The following is a 22,133-nucleotide window of genomic DNA, read 5'->3' as shown; positions in this document are numbered from 1 at the left end:
CTTCCTTGAAGTCCCAACCATCCCACCCTTTTCCCTTTGTAGTTTTATTAGGCTGCATTTCTGGCCTGATTTCCAGAGTCCTTCCCTCCCTCCCTTTCTTTAATTTCCATTGTCTGCTGTACATGCTATTTACGTACTCTTTCCATCCACTGTTTTTTACAGATCCATCCTAGGAAGAAATTTTTTCCTATACAATGGTCCATTAAACTGTACCCTATAAGGCAGTATATACAGAGCAAATACCTTGTGTGTTGGCATGCTTAAAGCAGCTAGTTGGCTGTTGAGTGTCAATACCTATAGATTTAGTACAATTCAGTACTGTGTAAACATTTACTTTAGTAACTTTTAGAACCATTTATTATCTGCCCAAAATAATGTATTCTTAGTACTGTGCAACATTTAAGTTAGTAGAATTTAGTACTGTTTAGCATAGTCTGCCCCAATAAAGCACCTTTATTAGTCTGCACCAACAAAGTAGCCTTAATGGCCTTCTAATCCCAATACACCACCCCTTCCAGCTCACCAGTCAAACAACTGGACAGAATGGACATGCAATTTCCTAACTTCTCTGTAGCCAACTTGGTGAATATGGGCTTCTTGAGACAATGTACCACATATCTCACGTTTACCGACAACCACTTAATCCTTCAAGAAAAGGACACAGTATGAGAGAGTAGTACTTATGTGGAGGCCAAACTCTTGCATAGAAGTGCATGAGGTTGTTGAAACCATGCACACAACACCCACCTCACACAGCATACACACATATGCTGAGGCACTTAAAAATAGTCTTCCTAAACAACAAATATCACCTACATGGTCTGTTGTCAAAGCTGTGTCTCAGCAAGCCCAAAGGCACTCAGAAAAAAAAAAACACCTAACACCACACATATGGTCAAACTCAATGGAGCCCCAAACACTAAGCCCCTAAGGCAAGCAAGCACACTTCCCAGAATTCTCATCATAGAGGACTCCAAACACTAAGCCCCTAAGGCAAGCAAGCACACTTCCCAGAATTCTCATCATAGAGGACTCCACTAGAAGACATACTGATGTCTCTCTAACCAGGCTGAACAAGGAGAAAATATCCATTAGCAGCTTATTTGGAGCCAAGAACAGCCAAATCACACATACACCACAGGTACCAGTATGATTCCATCACAGTTCATGTAGGTGTGAATTACCTGATCCATATCTTCCTGTACTATATGAAGAGAGACATTATGGAGCTTTCAGACTGTGCATCTCAGGCTGGTACGAGCATAGCAGTGAGCAGCAAATTAACACAGAGTACGATACAACAATATGAAAAAAAGATTATCGATTTTAATAATTGCCTCTCTTTCTGGTGTCATTCTAAGGGGAACCAGTATTTGTCAGCTTGGAAGGACAGGATTAGCATACTGCATTGTTTTGCAAGGATGGTCTGCTCCTCTACTCTCAATGTTTTTGAATACTGGCTAAAACCTTATCCACCCCTATAGTACGTTTTTTAGGCAATGCAAATTGACAAACCTACTAACATAGTAAAATGAACTCAACTGAACCACAGGGTGTTACTGTTCAATGCCAGGAGACTAAATAAAAAAACTACACTCCCTTCAAGCCCTCCTCAAACTCGAGAATATAGACATCTGTACAGCTACTGAGACATGGTTTAAAGTGGCCGAGAATACCCCCAGGCAAGGGCTAAAGGTGGAGATGTCTCAATATACATCAATAAAAAAACTACCTCTTGGTTGGTCAAATAGAATGAACTGCTGGAGTTCCTTGTGCAGATCACCACAGACAAAATCCCATAACATATCCTAGCCAGCTAATGGTCACCCTCCATGTCCCAGTAAGCTCACAATGCATACTTAGCCTACTGGAGACACTAACCCATCCAACCTAACACCCTAATCATGGGAGAGTAATTTTCATCGTATAGACTGGGAATCCTACATGGCCTCAAATCTACAGACACAGAGATTCCTGGACTTTGTAAATACATCCACCCTTGACCAAACAGTGGAATTGCCCACTAGAGGCTCAAACATACTGGACCTCATACTCACAAATATAGGAGAATGCTGCCCTCCCCATTATCTCATCATCCATGGTAAGGTATGACCATAAAGCTGTCTCCTCCTAAATCAAAATCAATTTTATAACCTCTGTAAAACCAGTACAGTTAAAAACCACTGTAAGGTAAACTATCTTTCATTAAGTGAGAGTTTGTTAAAATTCAAGGTCCCTCCAAACCCAGAGAATACAGCTGCCTACTCTGAACTGCCTTCAGAAACACCTTGGTCAATGGCTACAAAGAGGCTGTTGTACCTACCAAAAGTTACCCCAGAACTAGCCTCAAACAAACTGCCCTGGTGGCATACTAAATTACACAGGATATACAACAAAAGGAAAAAATTATGGCCAAAATCTGGAACTATATACACTCTCCCAGCAAACTAAACAGGCAACTAAGAGGCCTAATTAGGTCAAACAAAGCCAACTGTGAGGTTAATAGAACCTCCCAGGTGAAAGATAACCATAAGACCTTCTTCAGATATATCAGAAACCTCAAAGGCAGCACACTGCAATGTGCTGAACTAGTGCATAATGGTGCTGCATTCACTAACTCTGGCGATCTAGCCAACCTGACAGTGATAAATTCAATTCAACTTTACACCCCCTATCACCCACAATCATCCCCCCAATAAATACACTCAAATATAACCCCTCCAACTATAACCAAGAAGAATGTACTAGCTGTGCTCGCTAAAGCCAACAACACAGCCTCAATGGGCCCAAATAACATTCTGTGATATCTCCTGAACAATCTAAAATATAACTTATCAGGACCCCTGGAGTCACTATTTAACTATAGTCTTAAAACAGGCAGTGTGCCACGAGAATGAAGGATTGTAACGGTTATCCCCCTTCATAAGGAAGGACCTTCAACACATCCTGGAAACTACAGACTTATTAGTCTGACTAGTCTTATTTGTAAAGCCATGGAGAAAATTATCAAAGAAATTATCCAGAAAGACATGGGAGACCTCCAGTTAGGCTTTGTCAAAGGAAGGCCATGCTTACTGAACCTGGTGGGCTTCTTTGAAAGGGTTACTAAGGCAATGGATGAGGGGAAAGCAGTGCATACTGCCTACCCAGATCTGACTAAAGCATTTGATACAATACCCTGCTCAAGCACTGTCAATGAACTTACTGAACTCTGCATAAATCCCTTGATAACATGCTGGATGGCTAGTTGGATGGCTCATGGATAGGACCCAAGAAGTTAGGACTGATGAAGCCACAGTCCCAAAGAGGCCAGAACATGTGTCCAATGTAGTAAGAAAATCCTTCTATGTTGCCCAACTTATAAGTAAGAGTGGATTGCAGGTCCAGAGAGGTCATCGTACTACTGTACTTGGCCCTCATCAGACTCATCATTCATCACGCCGTAGGGGGAAAAAAGAAGAAATAGATACATTTTGGAGAAATATACAAGATGATGAATGGTTAGAAGTAAAAGAAACAGTAAGAAGTTAAAGTGTACAGGATATGAAAAGGAATGAGGTAAGAGTCAGAGATATTGAAACAAAATTAAGTAAAGCTCCTAAATGGAAAACCTCAGGCCCACATGCAGTACTTTTCTGGTTAAATTAACATATTTACATGAAGATTTAACCCCGAGTAAATATTTATATGCATATCCCAGACAGACACTAACCTGGTTAATGAGGAAAAACAATAACTTCTAAACAATAACTTCTAAAAACAAGAGACCAAATACTTTGCATTTTGATGATGTATAAACTATATACTGGAACTGATAGTGACAGAGTTTATAGTCATTTAGAAGAAAATTCATTCATGACAATAGAACAAAAGGGCAACAAAAAGAAAGTCATATGGAACCAATGATCATTTGTTGTTAAAGTCATAATGGAAAATTGTAAAAACTGGAAATAAAATCTTAAGTATGGCATAGATAGATTACAAAAAAGCATTTGACAGCATCACACATTCATGGATAAAAGAGTGCTTACGTACGTATAAGATGCACCCTACATTGATCAATTACATTACAGTGATCATGAAACAGTGGCAAACAACTTTGCAGCTAAGTCATGATAAAGGACAAATTATTATCCCAGGGATAAAAATTCAAAGGGGGATATTCCAGGGTGACTCTGCCACTGCTGATCTTTTGTCTTGCCTTTAAGTCATTAAGCTGTCTACTTAATAGATTAGGTCATGGTTACAATTTGGCTCCCAGATAACAACAAAGAGTAAAGACTTCTCATCTTCTGTTTGTGAGTGATTTAAAACTGCACAGTTCATTAGATGAGGTGCTGATAGCACAACTACAAGTGGTCAAAACTTTCTCAGATGATACAAGAACGTCATTTAGTCTTGATAAATGTGCAAAAGCAACATTTAAAGCAGGAAAGCTGTAGAAGCAAGAAAATATCAGAGTGGGACAAAAATGTGATATAAAGGAAATTCAGCAACAGGCAGTTTATAAATACTTGGTGACTGATGAATGACTGACAATAAAACATGAACAAATGTGAACAAAACTTAGTAAGGAATATTTTAGTAGAGTAAAATTAATAATGAAAAAGCCCTGATATCTAGGAACAAAGTCCAAGCTATAAATCAATTTGCTCTTCCTGTTCTAACTTACAGTTTTGGGGTAAATGACTGGTCCCAAAAGATATTGGATCAGTTGGACAGGAAAATAAGAAAAATGTTTTACAAGTAGACCAAAATTATGTATTCCTCGTTCTGAAAAAGGTATGGGCCTCCTCGAAATTGTTACATGTACAGACCTGCAATCATAGGATTGCAGACATATTTACTGACCTCACCAGATCCAAACATAGTGAAAGTTTTAAAACATGTAGAGAACATATCTAAGATTGTCCTCCCTGTGGTTGCGTGGATTTCCTCTGGGTGCTCCGGTTTCCTCCCACATCTCAAAGACATGCTGTAGGTGGATTGGACACTCTAAACTGGCCCTAGGTGTGAGTGCGTGTGTGTGTGTGCCTTCTGTGGAAGATTGGGTGCCGGGCTGGCAATTCGACACTGTTAAACTCCACTGCCAATCATGAGCGGACAGCTGATCTGCTGTGGTGACCCCTAACCAGGAAAAGCCAGAAGAAGAGAACATATCTAAGATAATTTTCCTACTTAGTTTAGTAGAAGCACAGCACTGTCAACCAGGAATGAAAATCTAAACAGAAATAGACTAAAATCAGACAGCAACTGAATGTGCCAAAAAAAGAAAAAGGATGTGCATGATGGCCACGTGCAGCAGAAGTGAAACCTCTGTATTCAAGGACTGCAGGTGCTACCAACAAGCAGCAAGGAATTATTTAAACCAATGTTCACTGCCAATGACTGAAATAAGTCTCAGAACATTAAGTTAGTAAATGAAAATAATGAGCATTCTTTTTTCTAACCATGTTGTGTACAGATTTCTGTTGTCGATGCTACACAGTAACAGCTACCTTTTCAGGCGAGAACTGAGGAGGCATTCATACTGACCAGGAGATATCTGACTGGAGCGCAAGACAGCTTCTCTTACTCCTTTTGATAAGTGCCATTTTTTTACATGCACCAAAGCAAGATGAGCAACCATCAACTCAGACAACGGGGCTTCAATTGAAGGACGACACACTCAGGAATGCAACACTACAATGCCGATGCTTGAAAATTAGATGATCTGCTTTATCTGGGAACAGAACCCACAGTATTCTGAACTTCCAGCAACAAAGGCATGTGTGCAACCTGCTGAACTACTGATACTGCAATTAAACTGATTTAATTAATCGGGTAACTGGAAAATGATGCATTCTACATTTGTGAGTTTTGAGGCTGCTATCCAACAGCTAGTTCCACCTTGTTAGGTGGAACATTTCCAGTTTTTACATAAAACGGTAACATCTAGCAAGATTTTGATGCAAATCATTACACTTGGGTTCTCTAGTGTCTGGCAGCTCCCTATGGTTACCTATGCGATTACTGATGAGCAGATTAAAGGCATGTTTTCGATATCCAAAATCCCATACCTCTTCATCTTGCTTGCTAAAAATCATACCCATTTCTGGCCGCATGTCTCTTTTCTTTTCAAGTGGCAGTTCTTCATGGGGGTGAAACAGACCTTCAACTACCTTATCTTTTTGGAAGAGCTTTGGAAGGAGATTAGGACTGCGAGTGAAGCGAGGGAAAAGCCTTCTAGGCTTGTAAGGCTCAATCCCCTTAATGGGCACATTCCTCGGAGAATATTTGTCTTGATTTAAATTTAAGTATGCAAACAGAAGAAGCGACCAAGTCATTGATGTAAAGTTGCATCCATAACAGAAATACCGTAGTGTAACACTTCCCATGATAGTCCTAGCATTGTTGAAGGGCCATCATCAATCCCAGCCGCTAGGATAGCGCAGCTAGAAAAGATCCTTAAAACTCTCCATGCTGAACAGGCTAACGTGTGCTAAGCTTACGTCGCAGCCCACTTCTCAGGCCTATCTTGGTGTCATAATGAAACTATAAATTGGTTGCTGACTGGGGGCATTACACAATTCCATAGGTTGGTACTAGGCTATCAGCCCTAGGGCCTATATAAGCCTAGTCATAACAATTCCCTGGCTATTTCTTCCCACAATATTTACTTCCCTGGACCCTGACTAGCAGGGCGACTTACGTGATCTCTGGGGTGAATTTCCCATCTCCTATCCAATCATCAAGGTTCTTTTTGAAGAGGGCCAAAGAGGCACTCTGCTTGACATGTATAAGCAGTCTATTCCAGAGTCTGGGGAGTCTCTGGGTCAGGAACCTATCCCTCCAGCATGTTTTGTTCATTGTAATGACAAGGTTTATATCTCTGGAGCGTGTGGCTCTGAGGGATTGGGATTTCAAGTGTAGCATGTCCAACAGCTCTGGGTTTGACATGGCCTTGTATGTTAAGCAGAGATCGCCTCTGAGTAGACGATATGTGATAGAGTATAGCTGGAGTTTTTTTAGATGGCCAGCATAGGTCATCTGCTTTAGGCCTGTGATTCTTTTAGTGAGGTATTTCTGTGACCTTTCCAGTTGTTGCAGATGTCTTGAGAGGTACATACCAAACGAGGCGTTGTATTCTATAATGGGTCTAATGAGGGATGAGTACAGTGGGACAATGACCACCTTTTTCCTGGATGAAAAGACCTTAGTGATGAGGTGTGCCACATAGAAGGATTTCCTGACTGTTGTGGAGATGTGGTTATCGAAGGTGAGACCACCGTCCACCTGTGTCCCTAAGTCTCATCACACTTTTGGTGTTTAGTGTCCTGCCACCTATGTGGTAATTCACGGGTACATGTTTTTTCCACAAAGCGTCCGAACTAGAATCTGCACATTTGTTATGGTTTTCTGACATACTTGCATCATTTGAGACTGTAAGTGGTATTTCCATACTCAGTGCCCTACTTTGGCCATAGGAAAGCAGTTATCTTCCCTTGCAGACTCATGGTTCAACAACAATCAGGCACCAAACAGCACCATTGTCTGGTGGAATCTCACTTCCATTTCACTTTTCGTTGCACTCAGAACTCACACTACTGTGCCTAAAGTTGTTTCACTTCAAACATCAATCATAATTAGTTTCTACATCCCCCCCACCTCATAGCTCTCAACCAATCAGGCACAAGTCTCAACTGAATCAGGGACAAATCCAGAAATAAGGGACACTTAAAATATTAGCCCTATTAACTTAAGCCATTCACAGAATGAGAAAATGTGAATTAATATACATTTTCTGAACTAAGAGAAACCCACAACTCTAATCACTATCATTACTTATCAAGTACAATTCACCACATTTTCTCCAACAGTCACCAGTTTTAAGAAGGATTAGGAGGGACAGACCTAAAATGAGTTGAAATCAGGGACAGTTAGTTGAGAGTTATGCCCCCCCCAAGATATTCTAACTCTTTAGTTGCACCATCTCGAAGAAAGGAGAAATCTCTCAAAACAAGGGCTTCGTTATCATCATACACTTAGAAACTAGACAGGCCAAGAATTAATATGGAAAACAGCAATCAGCATTAGGTCTTTTTTTTTGTGTTACTGATGCAACAACAATTTTACCTAGAGCAGTTACTTGTGTTGGCCGTGTCAGAAAAGTAGACCCAGTCAGAAATAAAGTGGGAACTAGCCACGTGCATTAAGTCAATGGACATGCTATCAAATACCTCTTCTGACAGGAGTCGGACGAATGTATTAACCCTCTCCATTTTACAATTATGAAGCAAACAGACATCGGGTACTTATACACGTGTTTTAGAGCATGAGCAGTATAAGTGTCTGAATAACAAGAAAGAAAGACAGAAGTCATGTTGCGTGTCCTCTACGAGTGGAGTATCTGAAAACGTATTAAAAGACAATAACCTAGAATGACACAGCTGGCAGATGGGTTGGGCATCAGGAGAAAAATAAACTAAAAAGACCTGAAGCACTACAATGTGAAGGTAAACATTAACCACAATATGTAACATAGAAACAATTTAGAATAGTGATTCCTTACCTATTTTTGTCTTAGCAAAAACCCTGTATGTTTGAACAAAATAAATGACTATTAAATTTTCTTAAGAATCCTGATACACAATCATGAACAATAAACCATGGGAGGTTATGGATTATCATGGTTGTTAGGCAATTGCCTATCAAACACACAACTGTGCATTTCAAGTCTGCATGCTCATCATTGGGCCACAAGTTATTTCACAGAAACTGTTCTTTTTTAAGCTTTTCTTGAAATTTTAATCTGCATAATCGTTGGATCTTCTGTTATTTCACTTTTAACAAAAAAAAAAAAAAAAGGTGCAAGTGTGTGTGTGTATGTGCGTGCATCATGGCTCGGCAACAGTCGGGAGCTGATCAGTGCCACCGTCTGGTGGAGTCTCACTTCCATTTCACTTTTCTTTTCACTCCAAAATCATAGTACCTTGCCTAAAGAAGTTTCACTTAAAAAAAAAAAAAAAAGAATATAAGGAGAAGAATTAGATGAGAATGCAAGAAATGTGGAAAAGACAAAAACACAGTTGCAGGTACCGTAAACTCCTAGAACAACCACATGTTGATCAGGATCGGATGCAGGAATGGTTAAGGAGCGGTGAATTTAAACCAAAAAGATGAAAGATTAATATTGGTGGCCCAGTATAGACTACATACATGTTGGTTTACAAAGTTCATTGAAAATGTGGGAGAAACAGACAAATGCAGGTTCTGTAAAATAGAACTGGAAACAATCACACATCTTATTGCTGGGTGTGATACACTAATGGCAGAGGGCCTGTTTACTGAAAGGAAGAATAATGTGGCAAGACTTTCACTGGGGATTGTGCAAACATAATAATATTGAAGTAGCTGAGAAGCACTGGAAACATCTGCCATAAAGCATTACAGAGACTGATGAAGTTTACATCACATTGATCATCCATTACCAAAAAATAGATGTGAGAAAACCAGATATAGTAGACTATGAAAAGAAGACAAAAGTAGCATTGATCATTGAAATTGCTAAACCCACTGATTACACTATAATATGCACAGAGAAACACAAAGTCATAAATATTAGGATTTGCAGGTAGAAATGAGGAAGGATACCCAAACAGATCCAACAGTAGTAGGGACAATGGGTTTCATAAAAAAGACTTTAAATTTTTTAGTTATGCTACCAATGCATTTAACTCTGCATGAATCGCAGGAGTCGTCAATTCTGTGCTCTGCGAAGAGCACTTTTGGCTGACATCAAAGATTGTATGTACCTGACCAGACATATGCAGCGACTGGAGCATCCACAAAGGTTATTTACAAAAAGAATACAAGGAGTAAGCAAAATGTCCTACACCGATCACCTTAAAGCCCTGTCTCTTTACACTGTATTATACAAATTATGGAGAGGTGATCTTTGCTGGCCGTACAAGGCATCCCTGGACCCTGTTCTGATTAACCTTTTTGCACAACCGCAAACCAAACAGGATCAGAACTACTAGACCAAAAGACCTAAATTTTGCTTGTGGCATAAACGAGACACGTTGGAGTGAGAAATACGTATCTCAAAGAATTCCCATTCTCTGGAACAGCTCCTCATCCATGTGAAGCACAGTTCCTCCCTAACCCTATTTAAGCACAACTTGGACCAATGGATGGTAAGTGAAAATTCACCCTTGGTCTGGCACCTATGTCTTTGATGGACAGAAGCAATCAATATATCACCCAGATATAAATCAAATTTGTGGGTCACATTTGGCTTGCACAGCTAGGCTTATAAGGGCCCTAGAAGTTGTTAGTCTAGTATACACCCACTAACCTATAAATATAAAAGAAAAAAATAATGAAAGTAGAACTGTTCAGTTAATTTTTTTTGTGTTGATAAATTACTTTCAAATTATCAAGTTTGTAAGTTAAGTGTGAATGTAAAAAAAAGTGTGTTGAAACAATTGATTTAAGTTTTTTATATGACATAAATAAATGCAAATTTTAATAAAGCAGCCCAACTCTTTTCAACTGAAGCAAACAGAGCCTCAGTTGAACATCTCATCCAAATGACACACTCAATATTGCAGAACCCCCATTATGTTGCACTGTAGTACAAATCTTGTTTCACTAGTGACAAATGTGCAAACTCTGAAGAACTTGTCATTAAACATTATTATTATATGCTTCATCTAATAACAGCCTGCAGAGAAGGTCATATCGACTTTGAAGTAAGGGATGAAGAAAATGAAGGTAATACTGTGGAATCAACACTGTCATGGATCTTCTTCAGTTACAAAAAAATACTCAGATTATGACTAGTGACATTCACAACAGCCTTGAATCTACCAAATGACAAAGCAAAAATGCAGACCAAGGTACTGATTCAGAAACAGACAGAGTTAAAATTGGATCCAACATATAACGGAAACTTGTTTGGGACTTGCGTCTTATACTGTACTGACTGGTCATGGTCAGTCTGTGAAAAGTCATGTTAGTCAAATCAGACATGGAGTATCAGACAGTAAACCAGATTGAGAACTTTAAACAGAAACAGATTTACTGAGAAGCACACCATTTCAAACACGTTCCAGACCAGAGGTGACCAAAGACATAACACAGACATTATTAAGACATTTTAGAAGTGCTTCCTGTCATAAATTTATACGTGCTCAACATATTCTTCCCATGAAAAGTACTGCCCATCACAAACATTTAAATGATAATGTTATATAGTAGTAAAATAGGTTTTCTCCCCAGCAGAAAGAGGAATACTGCAGTTTGATGACACAGAAATGTTAGCAAAACCTCAAAACAGTTAACTTTTCCTGTAGTGTTTGTAAATGCTGTAAACTGACAGAAGGTATGTTATTAAATCAAATATTTTATGTATTTAAAATAACAGTTTATACAGAAATTATTAGCATGGGGTGGAGGGGTGCGTTGTCATTAAACTTAATCAGTATATTTTGTTATGAATAAAGATGTAGCCTGAAGAGTTTGACCCACTCCAAGCTGTTCCTGAAACTTGTGTGGCATGCATAACTCAATCTCTTAGCACAATAAATCTGGACAAGTCAAAAATAATGGGTGACAAGACAAAAATAATTTTAAATATTGCTCTTTTAAACTTAGAAAGTAAAGGTATTGTGTTTACATACATTTACTGAAAGATAACCAGGGCAGCCGCGGTGCGGTGATTGCTCCCTCACCCCAACAGGTTCTCCGGTTTGATCCTCAGCTGGGGTGCCTTCTGTGTGTGAAGTCTGCATGTCCTCCCTGTGGTCGTGTGGGTTTCCTCCGGGTGCTCCGGTTTCCTCCCGAGTTGCCAGCCCTGACGCACAACCTTCAACGAAGGTTCACCCATTCAGGTATGTCTCCACACACAAGACGCTCTAGCTGAGAATCGAACAGGACAACGTAGTACTGTGAGGCCACAACGCTACCACAGCACCACAGGAACAGACCAAAAATATGAAGCAAAAATCTGGACAATTGAAAAGTATGCCAGTTAGGGTGTAGCTAGGTATACTGGTGTACTCAAATTAGTACATTTTTAATGAACATTTCCTGGAAACGTCAACACTCAAAGCACAAAACGTTTAGAAATGCGTAAACAAAACATTTACAGTATAGAGATAACTACGACAAGGAATGCATGTGAAGGACTACATCTCTGAAACAGCTGTTTATGGGCAACATTTGAAAGTAACAGTCCCCTTCCTGAGTGTGTTGGGGGAGGGGGTAGCAACTGGAGTTAAAAGTATTTTTTTAAATGACAGATAGGTAGTTAAGAGCAACGTTAAGTTTAAGTAAGAAATGTAAATTTCTGGCTACAACACCCCTGCTCACCAGATTACAAAATATATGTACCTAAAGCTTCAGTAGGACCAGATTTCAAATCCTCTGCATTCCAGACTTCTGGATGTGAATTTTCTTTCCCTGACTGTTCGGGATTACGATACTTATAAGAACGCTTTGAGAACAATAATTTATAAAGACAGTAAGTAACCCCGGCTCCGAACGCAACTACCGCGATGTTTTTACCAGCCATTGGAAGTCTACTTGTTTTAAGAAAACACTTCCAAATACTGGGAATCCTTTAGAAGTGTTTAAAAACAAGTGCAATTTCTAAAGTACCATAGAGCTAAAAAAATGAAATTAACAGATCTGCTCGTCTTCTTCAGTAGAACTACGGAAGGACTATTACAATCACACCGTGGGAACGTAACAAACCACGTAAACTGTGAAGAAACGCAAGCTGTCCACTTTTTGAGCACTGCATAAGTGTCTTTAAATAAAATCTATAGTACTATTTAAACATGAACTACTCACAGAATCTAATTAACGAACAATTTAAATGGCATAAGTTTTTTTAACTTGCACCGCAGGGTTTTAAATAGTTGTTTTTCATAAAACTAGCACAACTCAACAGGTCGATTAAAATGCCTGTTTCTTAGTAACAGTAAACACACAAGCCTCCTGGACCGGCCGCGGTTGTTTTAAGAAGGATCGGAAGAAAGAAGCAATTTTATAATTTTCTAAAATGTCTTCCTTGAAGTCTACGGAACCAGGCCTTAGAAATTATATCAGGCACTATTCACTTCCAGAAGTTTACGAGGTATGCTGCATAAAAATATATACAGTAAAACCCTTTCCTGTTTTTTTTTTCCAGGATAACTGTGTTTTGAAGCGGAGTTGGTTTTCTCTATTTCTTATACTGCACTAGTACTACTACATTGGTTTTTGTAGCGTTCATAGCAGCAAAAACTTCAATTTGTGTTTTCGAATATACTATGACTATCGTAACTTCGCTTGTGCAGTGTCTTTAAAAAATACGGAGGAAGGACCGCCTATATAGTGGCCTCTGATGACGTAATGCGTCGGAATACTGTGCAGTAACCGAAACGTCCATTAACGTACCTTACAAAAAAGAGCATGTTTTGATGAACTCCTCGCAAAACAACCAGCATTACAACTACTAGATCGATTAGTGTAGCCTTATTTAACAACTACTCTGACGTTTACTTCAGAAACCGAAGTATAAGATTGTCTTTTTACCGTCCTTTTAAATGGAATCCGCAGGCAGTAGTTGTTGAAATTAAAAGAAAACATTAAGTTATTGTAGCCCCCCCTTGGGATGGAAATAAACATAATCATACTTGGTTGGCATCACATCTCTCCGCATTCCATCTCCACTTTATGGAACAATATCTCTCAACGAATCAGGGACACTTTAATACTTCTCAACCTCTTAGAGCAAGAAATCTGGACAAAGCCATAAATAAAAGTGGGACAAAGGCCCAAAAATAGGGACTTTTTTTAAATATTGCTCTTTCAAACTTAGAGAGTTGATAGAATAACAGGTTTGGCATTAGCATGATTTTTTTCTGAAGGGTAGAAAGTCTGAAACTCAAATGTATGTCATAATTTTCTGAAACTCAAATGTCTGTCATAATTTTTTAACTTCAGTATTTAATGATTTGCCACTAATTTTGCAGAAAACCACAATTTTATGAAAACAGATCAAAACCATGAGGCAAAAATCTGGAAATTCTGCGAAAATCTGTACAGTTGAGAGGGACACGCTTTTAAAATGTTAGTACTATTAACTTGAAACAGTGACAGAATAAGTAAATGTGAATTAATCTATATTTTCTAAAGTAAAAGAAATCTGCAACTAATTATTGTCATTATTTGTTAAAGTGCAGTTTTCAACCTTTTCTCCAAAAGTCACCAGTTTTAGGAGGAATTAAGATGGTCTGAGCTGAAGTTTGAGTCAAAATCAGGGACAGTTGAGAGTTATGTTTCTAATATTAAACAAATAGTCAAATGTGGAACACTTATTAATAACTTCATATGAGAAGCTCACAACATGGTTATTAACTGTCTTTTATATTTCGAATATGATTCAGTATCATTCAGAATTATTTAACATGGATAGTTGCTAAAAATCTTAGAGTGTGTGCCAAACCCTTTCTTTGAGAAACAAGGGAGAAAAGAATTTTTAAAACTCAAAAGGTGAAACACTCTTCATAATGATGTACATTTGAGAGGTATGTGTAAACTAATAGCCGTAAACAGCTACTTACTGGAGTAAAATGCTCACAGGCACAGCCGTGCTGTTTTGCACTTTGCTAGTTAAAGCTAGCTGAGTAATAGAAGTGTCAAAAGATTTTTAACACTCTTAACATATACTGGAAGAATCATGCAGATTAAGTAAGCAAAAAAGGTTTATTTTACATGCATGGAGACCTGCCACAAAGTACTTGGTATGTCAGCAGTCTAATTATGTACACTTTACATGGGTTTTTATACCCTCTTCTACACATACACAGCAGCTGGTTACTAGACAAGGAATTTCAGTCAAGGATATAAATTCACTCACTGGAGCCTTAGATGGTCAAAAGTCAGACACAAGATAAGTTGGTGCCTACATCAAGGTAACATCTATGCATTCCTCCTTGGTCAGAGGTCAGTCCCAAGATAGGCCTGTGCCTGGACCAAGGTAACATCTGTGCATTCCTTTCTGGTCAGCAAATTCCTTACAAGAAAAACAACTCATTTTAGCTTATTTCTTTGCACGCAATGCAGTTTCACATTTTAACCCTTCCTATACAGGATACAAAGATGTTGAACACAAAGATTCTTACTACATTTCCCCCCTAACAACACTTTGTATCACCAGTAATACATTTTATTCATACAGTTTCTTTCGCATGATTCATTTTCTGTATATTCAGAATAATAAGCTTTAGTTGCATTGGCAGACAATACACTTGATATTATCATTCGGATGCAAGGAATGCAACAACAACCCAACAGTAGGAATATAATGGCACCAACACATACAGCAATTAAGACATTCATAAGTACTGTTCCCCAATTCCCAAACCAATTTTGGAAAAAGTCAGTCAATGGATTCTGTCCTGGTTTTGTAAGTTCAGAAACTTGTTGTAAGATCTCCAGGTGACTGTCTATATCATGCTCATTATCTGGAATAAAAGAACAACACTCCTCTTGGATAAGAGCGCAAGTACCTCCTTTCGCCGCTAGGGTGAAATCGAGCGCCATACGATTCTGCAACACTACAGTCCTCATTGCAGATAACTCATCCGTCACCAATTCTAGCGCAGAAAAAGTTGCATTGCTCAGAGTTTCTAACAGTTTTGACAGTTTTCTGAGCTCCCAAATAGATTTTACTGTCCCATACGCTGGAAGAATACCAGCCCAGGAAATAACATCATCGCCCAAGTCCATGTGTGATAGTCCCTTGCTGCTACTGTGGGCCAAATCGTGATGATAGATCCAGGATGCATCAACGTTACCTACGGGATTAACAGGTTTATTTACAGCACGTACATTTCGTATTTTACCTTGGGGAAGAGAAAATGTATGTCTTATAGCTGGTGCTAAATAACCCAAAAAACAACTGCCTGACCAGTTCCTTGGTAACCATTTGTATGCTTTTCTACCACAGATAAAATAACAATCATTCACTTTGAGGGTAATATTTACTGGAATAGAATGATTTCCTTTGTCTTGTAGCCCTTTAAACAAAAGATCATACACAGATAACATTTTTTCAAAAAAGCTTGTGACATTAATAAGCCCTGTACTATTAATAAGCACTCTTATAGGCTTGAAATTCATTGCACAGTGCCCATCTATTGTACAGTTATGAATTATGGTTACATTATATTGACTCCATCCAACCTTAATTTTTCCAGATCTTTGGAAACATACAGTTCCATTCTGGCGACCCATGAGGGGTAGTGCTATTTTGTCCTTTAAGGCTACGTTTGAAGTTTCAAACAGTAAATTAGTCCATGTATCATTTGCCCCCAAAGGGACTGTACCTAACATCAGACCACCATGTACAGTAGGGATAGCTGTGCATATCCACCAGTTTGAAACATTAAAAGACAAAGCATATGCATATTTAATAGCTTGGTACGTATTAAAGGGTGGATGCCAAGCTGTATTTTCGTCTCTCTTCACTTGGCTAGTTTCGTTTGAAAATAAAAGCGGCCAAAACAGAAAAAAAAACACTCACACTTACTAGTAACAAAATGATTTTGCAATGCCTTTGTGGGAAGGGCTGCTCCCTTCCAGTATTTTTCTGCATTGCTACAATAGTCAAAAACTTCATACAGACAGAACTACTACTCAGTGCTCCTCAGGGGAACTCAGGTTTTTTTCTAGCTCAAACTGTTTAACAATTTTGCAATGTATCAGGTGGATCCACGATGGTCGCTCCTTTATTCGGACCGCTGTGGGCGTTGCGATCAAAACCTGGTATGGTCCTTCCCACGTAGGTGAGGCCCAGGTTTTCCTCTTATCTTAATCCAAACCCACTCGCCAGGCTTCACTTCCAGGATCCTGTTGTTCTTCTTATCTGAAAAGCAATCATTCCTTAGAGAAGTGTTAGTTCTGGTCAGCAATTTCCTCATGTAATCTGCTATCTCTTCACCCCCCTCACGTTCTGCAGGCAAAAGACCTTGCCACTGCGGGACGTAATAAGGTCTCCCGTATAGTAGTTCAAATGGTGTGACCCCTTTTGAGGTGGGAGTGGTACGCATGGACAGGAGTGCTAGAGGTAAGCAGTTTATCCAATACTGATGTGTCTCTGCCATGAGTTTACATAACTTGCCTTTGAGAATGCCATTATGGCGTTCAACCAACCCTGCTGACTGTGGGTGGTAGGCACAGTGGTGTTTTAAGTCGATCTGAAAAACGGCAGCCAGCTTTTGAATAACTTGGTTTACAAAATGTGTACCATTATCAGAATAGATGCGTGTAGGTAGCCCAAAATTAGGGATAATATTATTTGTAAGGGCCTTGGCTACCGATAGGACATCTGGGTGTGCTACCGGAAAGGCTTCGACCCATTTTGTAAAGGCGTCAATAATGACCAACACAAATCGCTTCTGTTGAACAGGAGTTAGTTCAATAAAATCCATACAGATTGTGTGAAATGGGTATGGAGGCAGCGGAAAAGCTGCTGGGGTGACCCGCACCCCACCACCATGGTATCGTGCACAAAGCAGGCATGATAAACAGAATCGTTTGGCGTACGCTATAAAGCCCTTGGTCCAGAAAATTCGCTGGATCATTTGAACCATGGCAGCAGGGCCCAGGTGCGATGGGCCATGCGTCACTAATGAGGTATACCTAAAAAGGTTCGTTGGCAAAACATACTTGTCATTTGGACCTACAAAAACTCCCTGCTTTTGAATAGCCCCATATTTAACCCATCGCTGTTTTTCCTGAACTGTACTAAGTTCCTGCATTACCTGTAAAGTTTGTAGATCAAATTTATCTGTAGGGTGAAGTTCCTTTTGTGTGGTCTCGAGTGCAAAAGTAGAGGTTAAGGCTACACTTTTTGCAGTTTTGTCAGCTAGTGCATTTCCAAGTGATACTGGATCCTTGGCATTTGTGTGTGCTGTGCACTTACAGAAGGCCAATCCCCGTGGCAGTTGGACAGCTTGTAAGAGGCTAAGGATTAAATCCTTGTGGGTTATTTCCTTTCCTGAGGCCGTAACCATTCCCCTATTTTTCCATTGCTGTGCAAAGACATGGACCATAGAAAAAGCATATTGACTATCTGTGTAGATAGTAACTGCCTTATCCTTGGAGATGGTACATGCTCTGGACAAAGCAATCAATTTGTCCGCTTGTGCGGACAGGTTCCTGGGGAGAGGTTTTGCCTCTAATACCTTAGTCTCAGTTGTGACTGCATAACCCACTTGTGTGATACCTGCCTCATTTTTACATGCTGACCCATCTACAAACAGGGTCCAATCTGAATTTGCCAAAGGTTGGTCCTTAAGGTCTGGTCTTGGTAAGACATTAGAGTGTATTAAGTCTAAACAAATGTGAGGGGCACCGTCATCAGCTGTAGGTAACAGCGTGGCTGGATTAAGGGTAGTGCATCGCTCAATGGTCATGTGTGGTTGTGATAATAACGTTGTCATGCTGGATAAGTGTCTGCTAGGAGAGAGAAAGGTAACTTTATCCTGTAGTAGTATTATCGCGACAGAAGGCGGTACTCGTAAGGTGAGGTCATGAAATAAAACTAAGGTTGCAGACGCTTGCACAGCCTGTGCGGCTGCAACTTCAGCTTGTACACAGTGTGGCAAAGATCGTGCCACTGTGTCCAATTTACTAGAATAAAAAGCTAATGGTCTCAACTTATCCCCATAAGTTTGCAACAGAACTGATGTCATAAAGCCCTGCTTACAATCTACTGTCTGAACAAAAGGTTTTGTATAGTCAGGGAAGCTAAGTGTTGCAGATCCTGCTATCAGTTGCTTTACCCTAGTAAATGCCTGTATTGCCTTATCTGTCCATTGCAGCACGTCATGTGCTGCCATGGGAAGCGCAAAAATAAGTTCTGAAAGTGGACTGACTTCCTCTGCATAATTGGGAATCCAACTACGACAAAAGTTTGTTATTCCTAAAAATGACATCATTTCTTTTTTAGTACTAGGCATCGGTGCCTGTAAAATGGCTTCTTTTCTACAGTTATCTAGTTGTCTACCAGCATTTGAAATGGTATAGCCTAGATACCGTACTTCAGTTTTACAAAATTGTAATTTAGATTTATTTACCTTATGTCCCTCTTTCGCCAAAAAATGCAACAACCGAATAGTTTTGGACTCACAGACAGCCTCCGTGGGTGCAGCCAGTAAGATGTCGTCCACGTACAATAGTAGATGACAGCCATGCTCTGGTTGAAACTGTGCCAGGTTGGTCGACATTTCTTGTGAAAAGATTGTAGGACTCTCACAATATCCCTGCGGCATCTTGTGTATGTGTACTGCTTGCTCATAAACGTAAAGGCAAACCAAAACCTACTATCTTCCTGTAGTGGGATAGAAAAAAATGCGTTACTGATATCAATGACAGAAAAATACTTGTCCGTGGGAAGGATATCATTTAACAACACAGATGGATCTGGGACCACAGGAGCCCTTGGCACTACAGCAGCATTCACAGCCTGCAGATCCTGTACCATTCTCCATGTCCCGTCTGGTTTCCTTACTGGGAACAAGGGTGTATTACACGGTGAATCTGTGCATGGAACTAAAACCCCAGCTCTCAGTAGAGCTGTGATCACTGGTAAAATGCCTTCTTCTGCCTTTTTACTTAATGGATACTGATGCTTATGAGGTCTAAAATCGGATTTTGGAGTTATTTTAACCTGTCCTGCTGTTCTCATTAACCCAATGTCGTGCTGCCCTAGGGACCATAAGGATTTTGGTAATGCCTGTAGCTTCAATTCTTTTTGTGGGGTCAGAAAGCATAGTCAGGATGGCATGCCTCCTGTCGGTATTAACCGATCTTCTCGAAGATGTACTGTTGGTCTGGCTTGGGTTACCCAATTCAACTTCTGTACCTGAACTCCCTTACCTGCCAGCTGTTCCAGTGTCAGTTTTGACCACTCGGTAACCTTTTTCCCAACTATATACCATGCCACTTGTTCTTCCCTAGTCACAGATACATGTGGGATTGAGGTATTCCGAAAAAGCTGTTGCATGTCTCTTGTGAGACTACAAGTAACTGCGGAGTTCCCTGCTTTGTCCCAATAAAGATTTTGTAATAGAATCCTAGTCACCTTATGTTTAAAAAATTGATGTTATGTGATCCTATCTCGCCTACATTCTGACTGATGGGTTCGGAGACGATCTCTCGGCTCCGACTCGGCACGCTTATGCCAAAGAGCGAAGTCTCTTATTGGCTGAGCTTACTATATCCCAGGATGCACCACTACCAGTCCCCCAGATCTCGTTTGCCGCTAACTAGCAAAGACGTGGTCTCGAGCTGGCTGAGCTAAGTAGTGTTTTTTCACTAACTTTTTCTGTCAGGAATTTGCTATTTCTATAACAAAAAGCTGTTTTAACAGCTACTCTGTACTTTTGTGTGTGATTGGGAATTTTTTTGTGGAAATTTTGTGTGTGTTTGGTGTTTGTTCTGACTACAGGCCCCCTTGATCTGTAGGGCCTTCCCTGTCAGTCAATCCCTTTTCAAACCCTTAGGGGTTCTAGGATTCCCTTGAGTTATATTCCCTGTTGTTATCGGGCTGTCATTCTTAATCGGCAACCGTAAGCTAATCTTTATAGTGTCAGTCAATTTAAAAGAGTTTTGTCTGTGAGAGAGTTACTGAGTTGTGGTTATAATGTCTCAGGCTCCTAGGCCTTCGGGCTTTAAGAAGTGCACTAAGTGTAGTTTTAAAATGTCTATCACGGATGACCACTCTCTCTGTGTATATTGTTTGGGCGCCAAACATTTGCAGGAGTCCTGCAGTGTGTGTCACGCTTTTTCCTCGAGGGTCCTCCAAGAGAGAAAAAATAAACTTATTTTGAAAGGTCTTATAAAACCCTCTTTTGAAGAAGCTTTAGCATCCTCTCCTTCTCCTGCTAAAAGAAAGGGCGACCAGTCCGTCGGACCCGACCGCCAAAAGACATAGGCAGGCTTCTCCTTCGGCTCCAAGGACTTGGAGCCGAGGGCGATCTGCCTCGATGCCTCCAGTCTCAACTCCTTTGGCTTTGGAGCCGATGGCTGGGGCATCGAGAGGCGGGTCACCTTCATCGGCTCCACTGATCTCGGAGCCGATGAAGGTTGTTCGCTCAGACACTTCCTCCTCGGCGCCTAAGTCCTCCTCAGCACCGATGGAAACTGGTTTGTGCATTCCTTCGGCGCCGATAGTTATCGAGTCGCCTCAGAGCCGGTCCCCTAGTCCCTTGGGGCCGTTGGAGAGGCCTACTCGAACCCGTTCGGTCTCCTCTAGGTCATCGAGGATGCCAGATTCGGACATAGACAGGGTGCTCCAAAGACTGTTCCAGTCCCCAGTCTTTCAAAAATTTGTTTCGGCTCCAACCCAATTGGCTTCGGAGCCGATAGCCCATTCCATTGCCATTCCTCCTCCGACCGCTTCGGCTCCGTCGGAGCAGGTGCTGATGGAGCCAGTGGAGATCCTAGGGTCGGCCCCGACCCTTACTCCAACCCCGGCCTTCGGGTCTGAGTTTAGCACACGGACTTCTTCGGCCGGACCCGGGGGTGACGTTTCGGGACCAATGCTATCGGTTCCGAGCCTCCTCTCGGTGCTTGGCTGCGGGACGTCTGCTATCATGGCTCGAGACCGGACACTCCCAGGATTCTGGGGTCCGGCTTTCAGAGCTATGAGGAGTGCCTTGGCCAAGTCTTCTTCGCCATCTCACGGCTTTACCGGCACCTTCCTGGGCATGGAGACTGGGTCTTTGGCAGTTCCCCTGTCTCTAGGCAGCGGAGCCCTGGGCCTGAGGTTACCCCACTGGGGTTCCCTCCTCCTGAGGGTTCTTCGAGTTGTCTTCGGAGGAGCCCCAAGGAAGAGATCGTGCAAGAGGAAGCACGTGGACTCCCCCGAGTCTCTTACATCGGACACTGATCTTGATGATGCAGAGGGGTCCCCAAAGTCGTCCTTGGATGATGTCTCATTTGCAGAAATTCTAGAGATCCTTAAACAATGAGGCGGCTGGATATCCAAACCCCCCTCCGCTGATGAGTCAGTGCTTCTCAAGGCCTTTGGGGCTCAGCCCTCCGCCTCCTGGGTGTCTCCGCCCTTCGAGCTCCTGGATTTGGTTTGT

At 40.8% G+C, this 22,133-nt stretch overlaps 2 protein-coding genes across 3 annotated transcripts in view; one reads left to right on the top strand and one right to left on the bottom strand.

The window, feature by feature from the left end:
- ARMC10 (armadillo repeat containing 10) overlaps positions 1-12,762 on the bottom strand; it is a 388,435-nt gene extending 375,673 nt beyond the window's left edge. The window contains exon 1 of one of the 2 annotated variants that reach the window (XM_044088513.1): positions 12,379-12,759. In XM_044088513.1, the coding sequence (XP_043944448.1) occupies positions 12,379-12,559 (181 nt within the window). In that variant the 5' untranslated portion in view covers positions 12,560-12,759. Of the gene's footprint in view, positions 1-12,378 lie in introns of both variants that reach the window. The other variant, XR_006366991.1, reaches the window with a different exon arrangement.
- A 221-nt stretch (positions 12,763-12,983) lies between these two features.
- The window catches only part of FBXL13 (F-box and leucine rich repeat protein 13), a 2,081,262-nt gene continuing 2,072,112 nt past the window's right edge, over positions 12,984-22,133 (top strand). Inside the window, exon 1 of the mRNA XM_044088512.1 lies at positions 12,984-13,126. Within this exon, the coding sequence (XP_043944447.1) occupies positions 13,052-13,126 (75 nt within the window). The 5' untranslated portion in view covers positions 12,984-13,051. The remainder of the gene's footprint in view (positions 13,127-22,133) is intronic.

Source organism: Protopterus annectens, chromosome 11.part0, assembly GCF_019279795.1.
Source record: "Protopterus annectens isolate FY-2018-M chromosome 11.part0, PAN1.0, whole genome shotgun sequence".
NCBI lineage: Eukaryota > Metazoa > Chordata > Ceratodontiformes > Protopteridae > Protopterus > Protopterus annectens.
The sequence above is the reverse complement of the archived record's forward strand: the minus strand, read 5'-3'. Positions and strand labels throughout refer to the sequence as shown.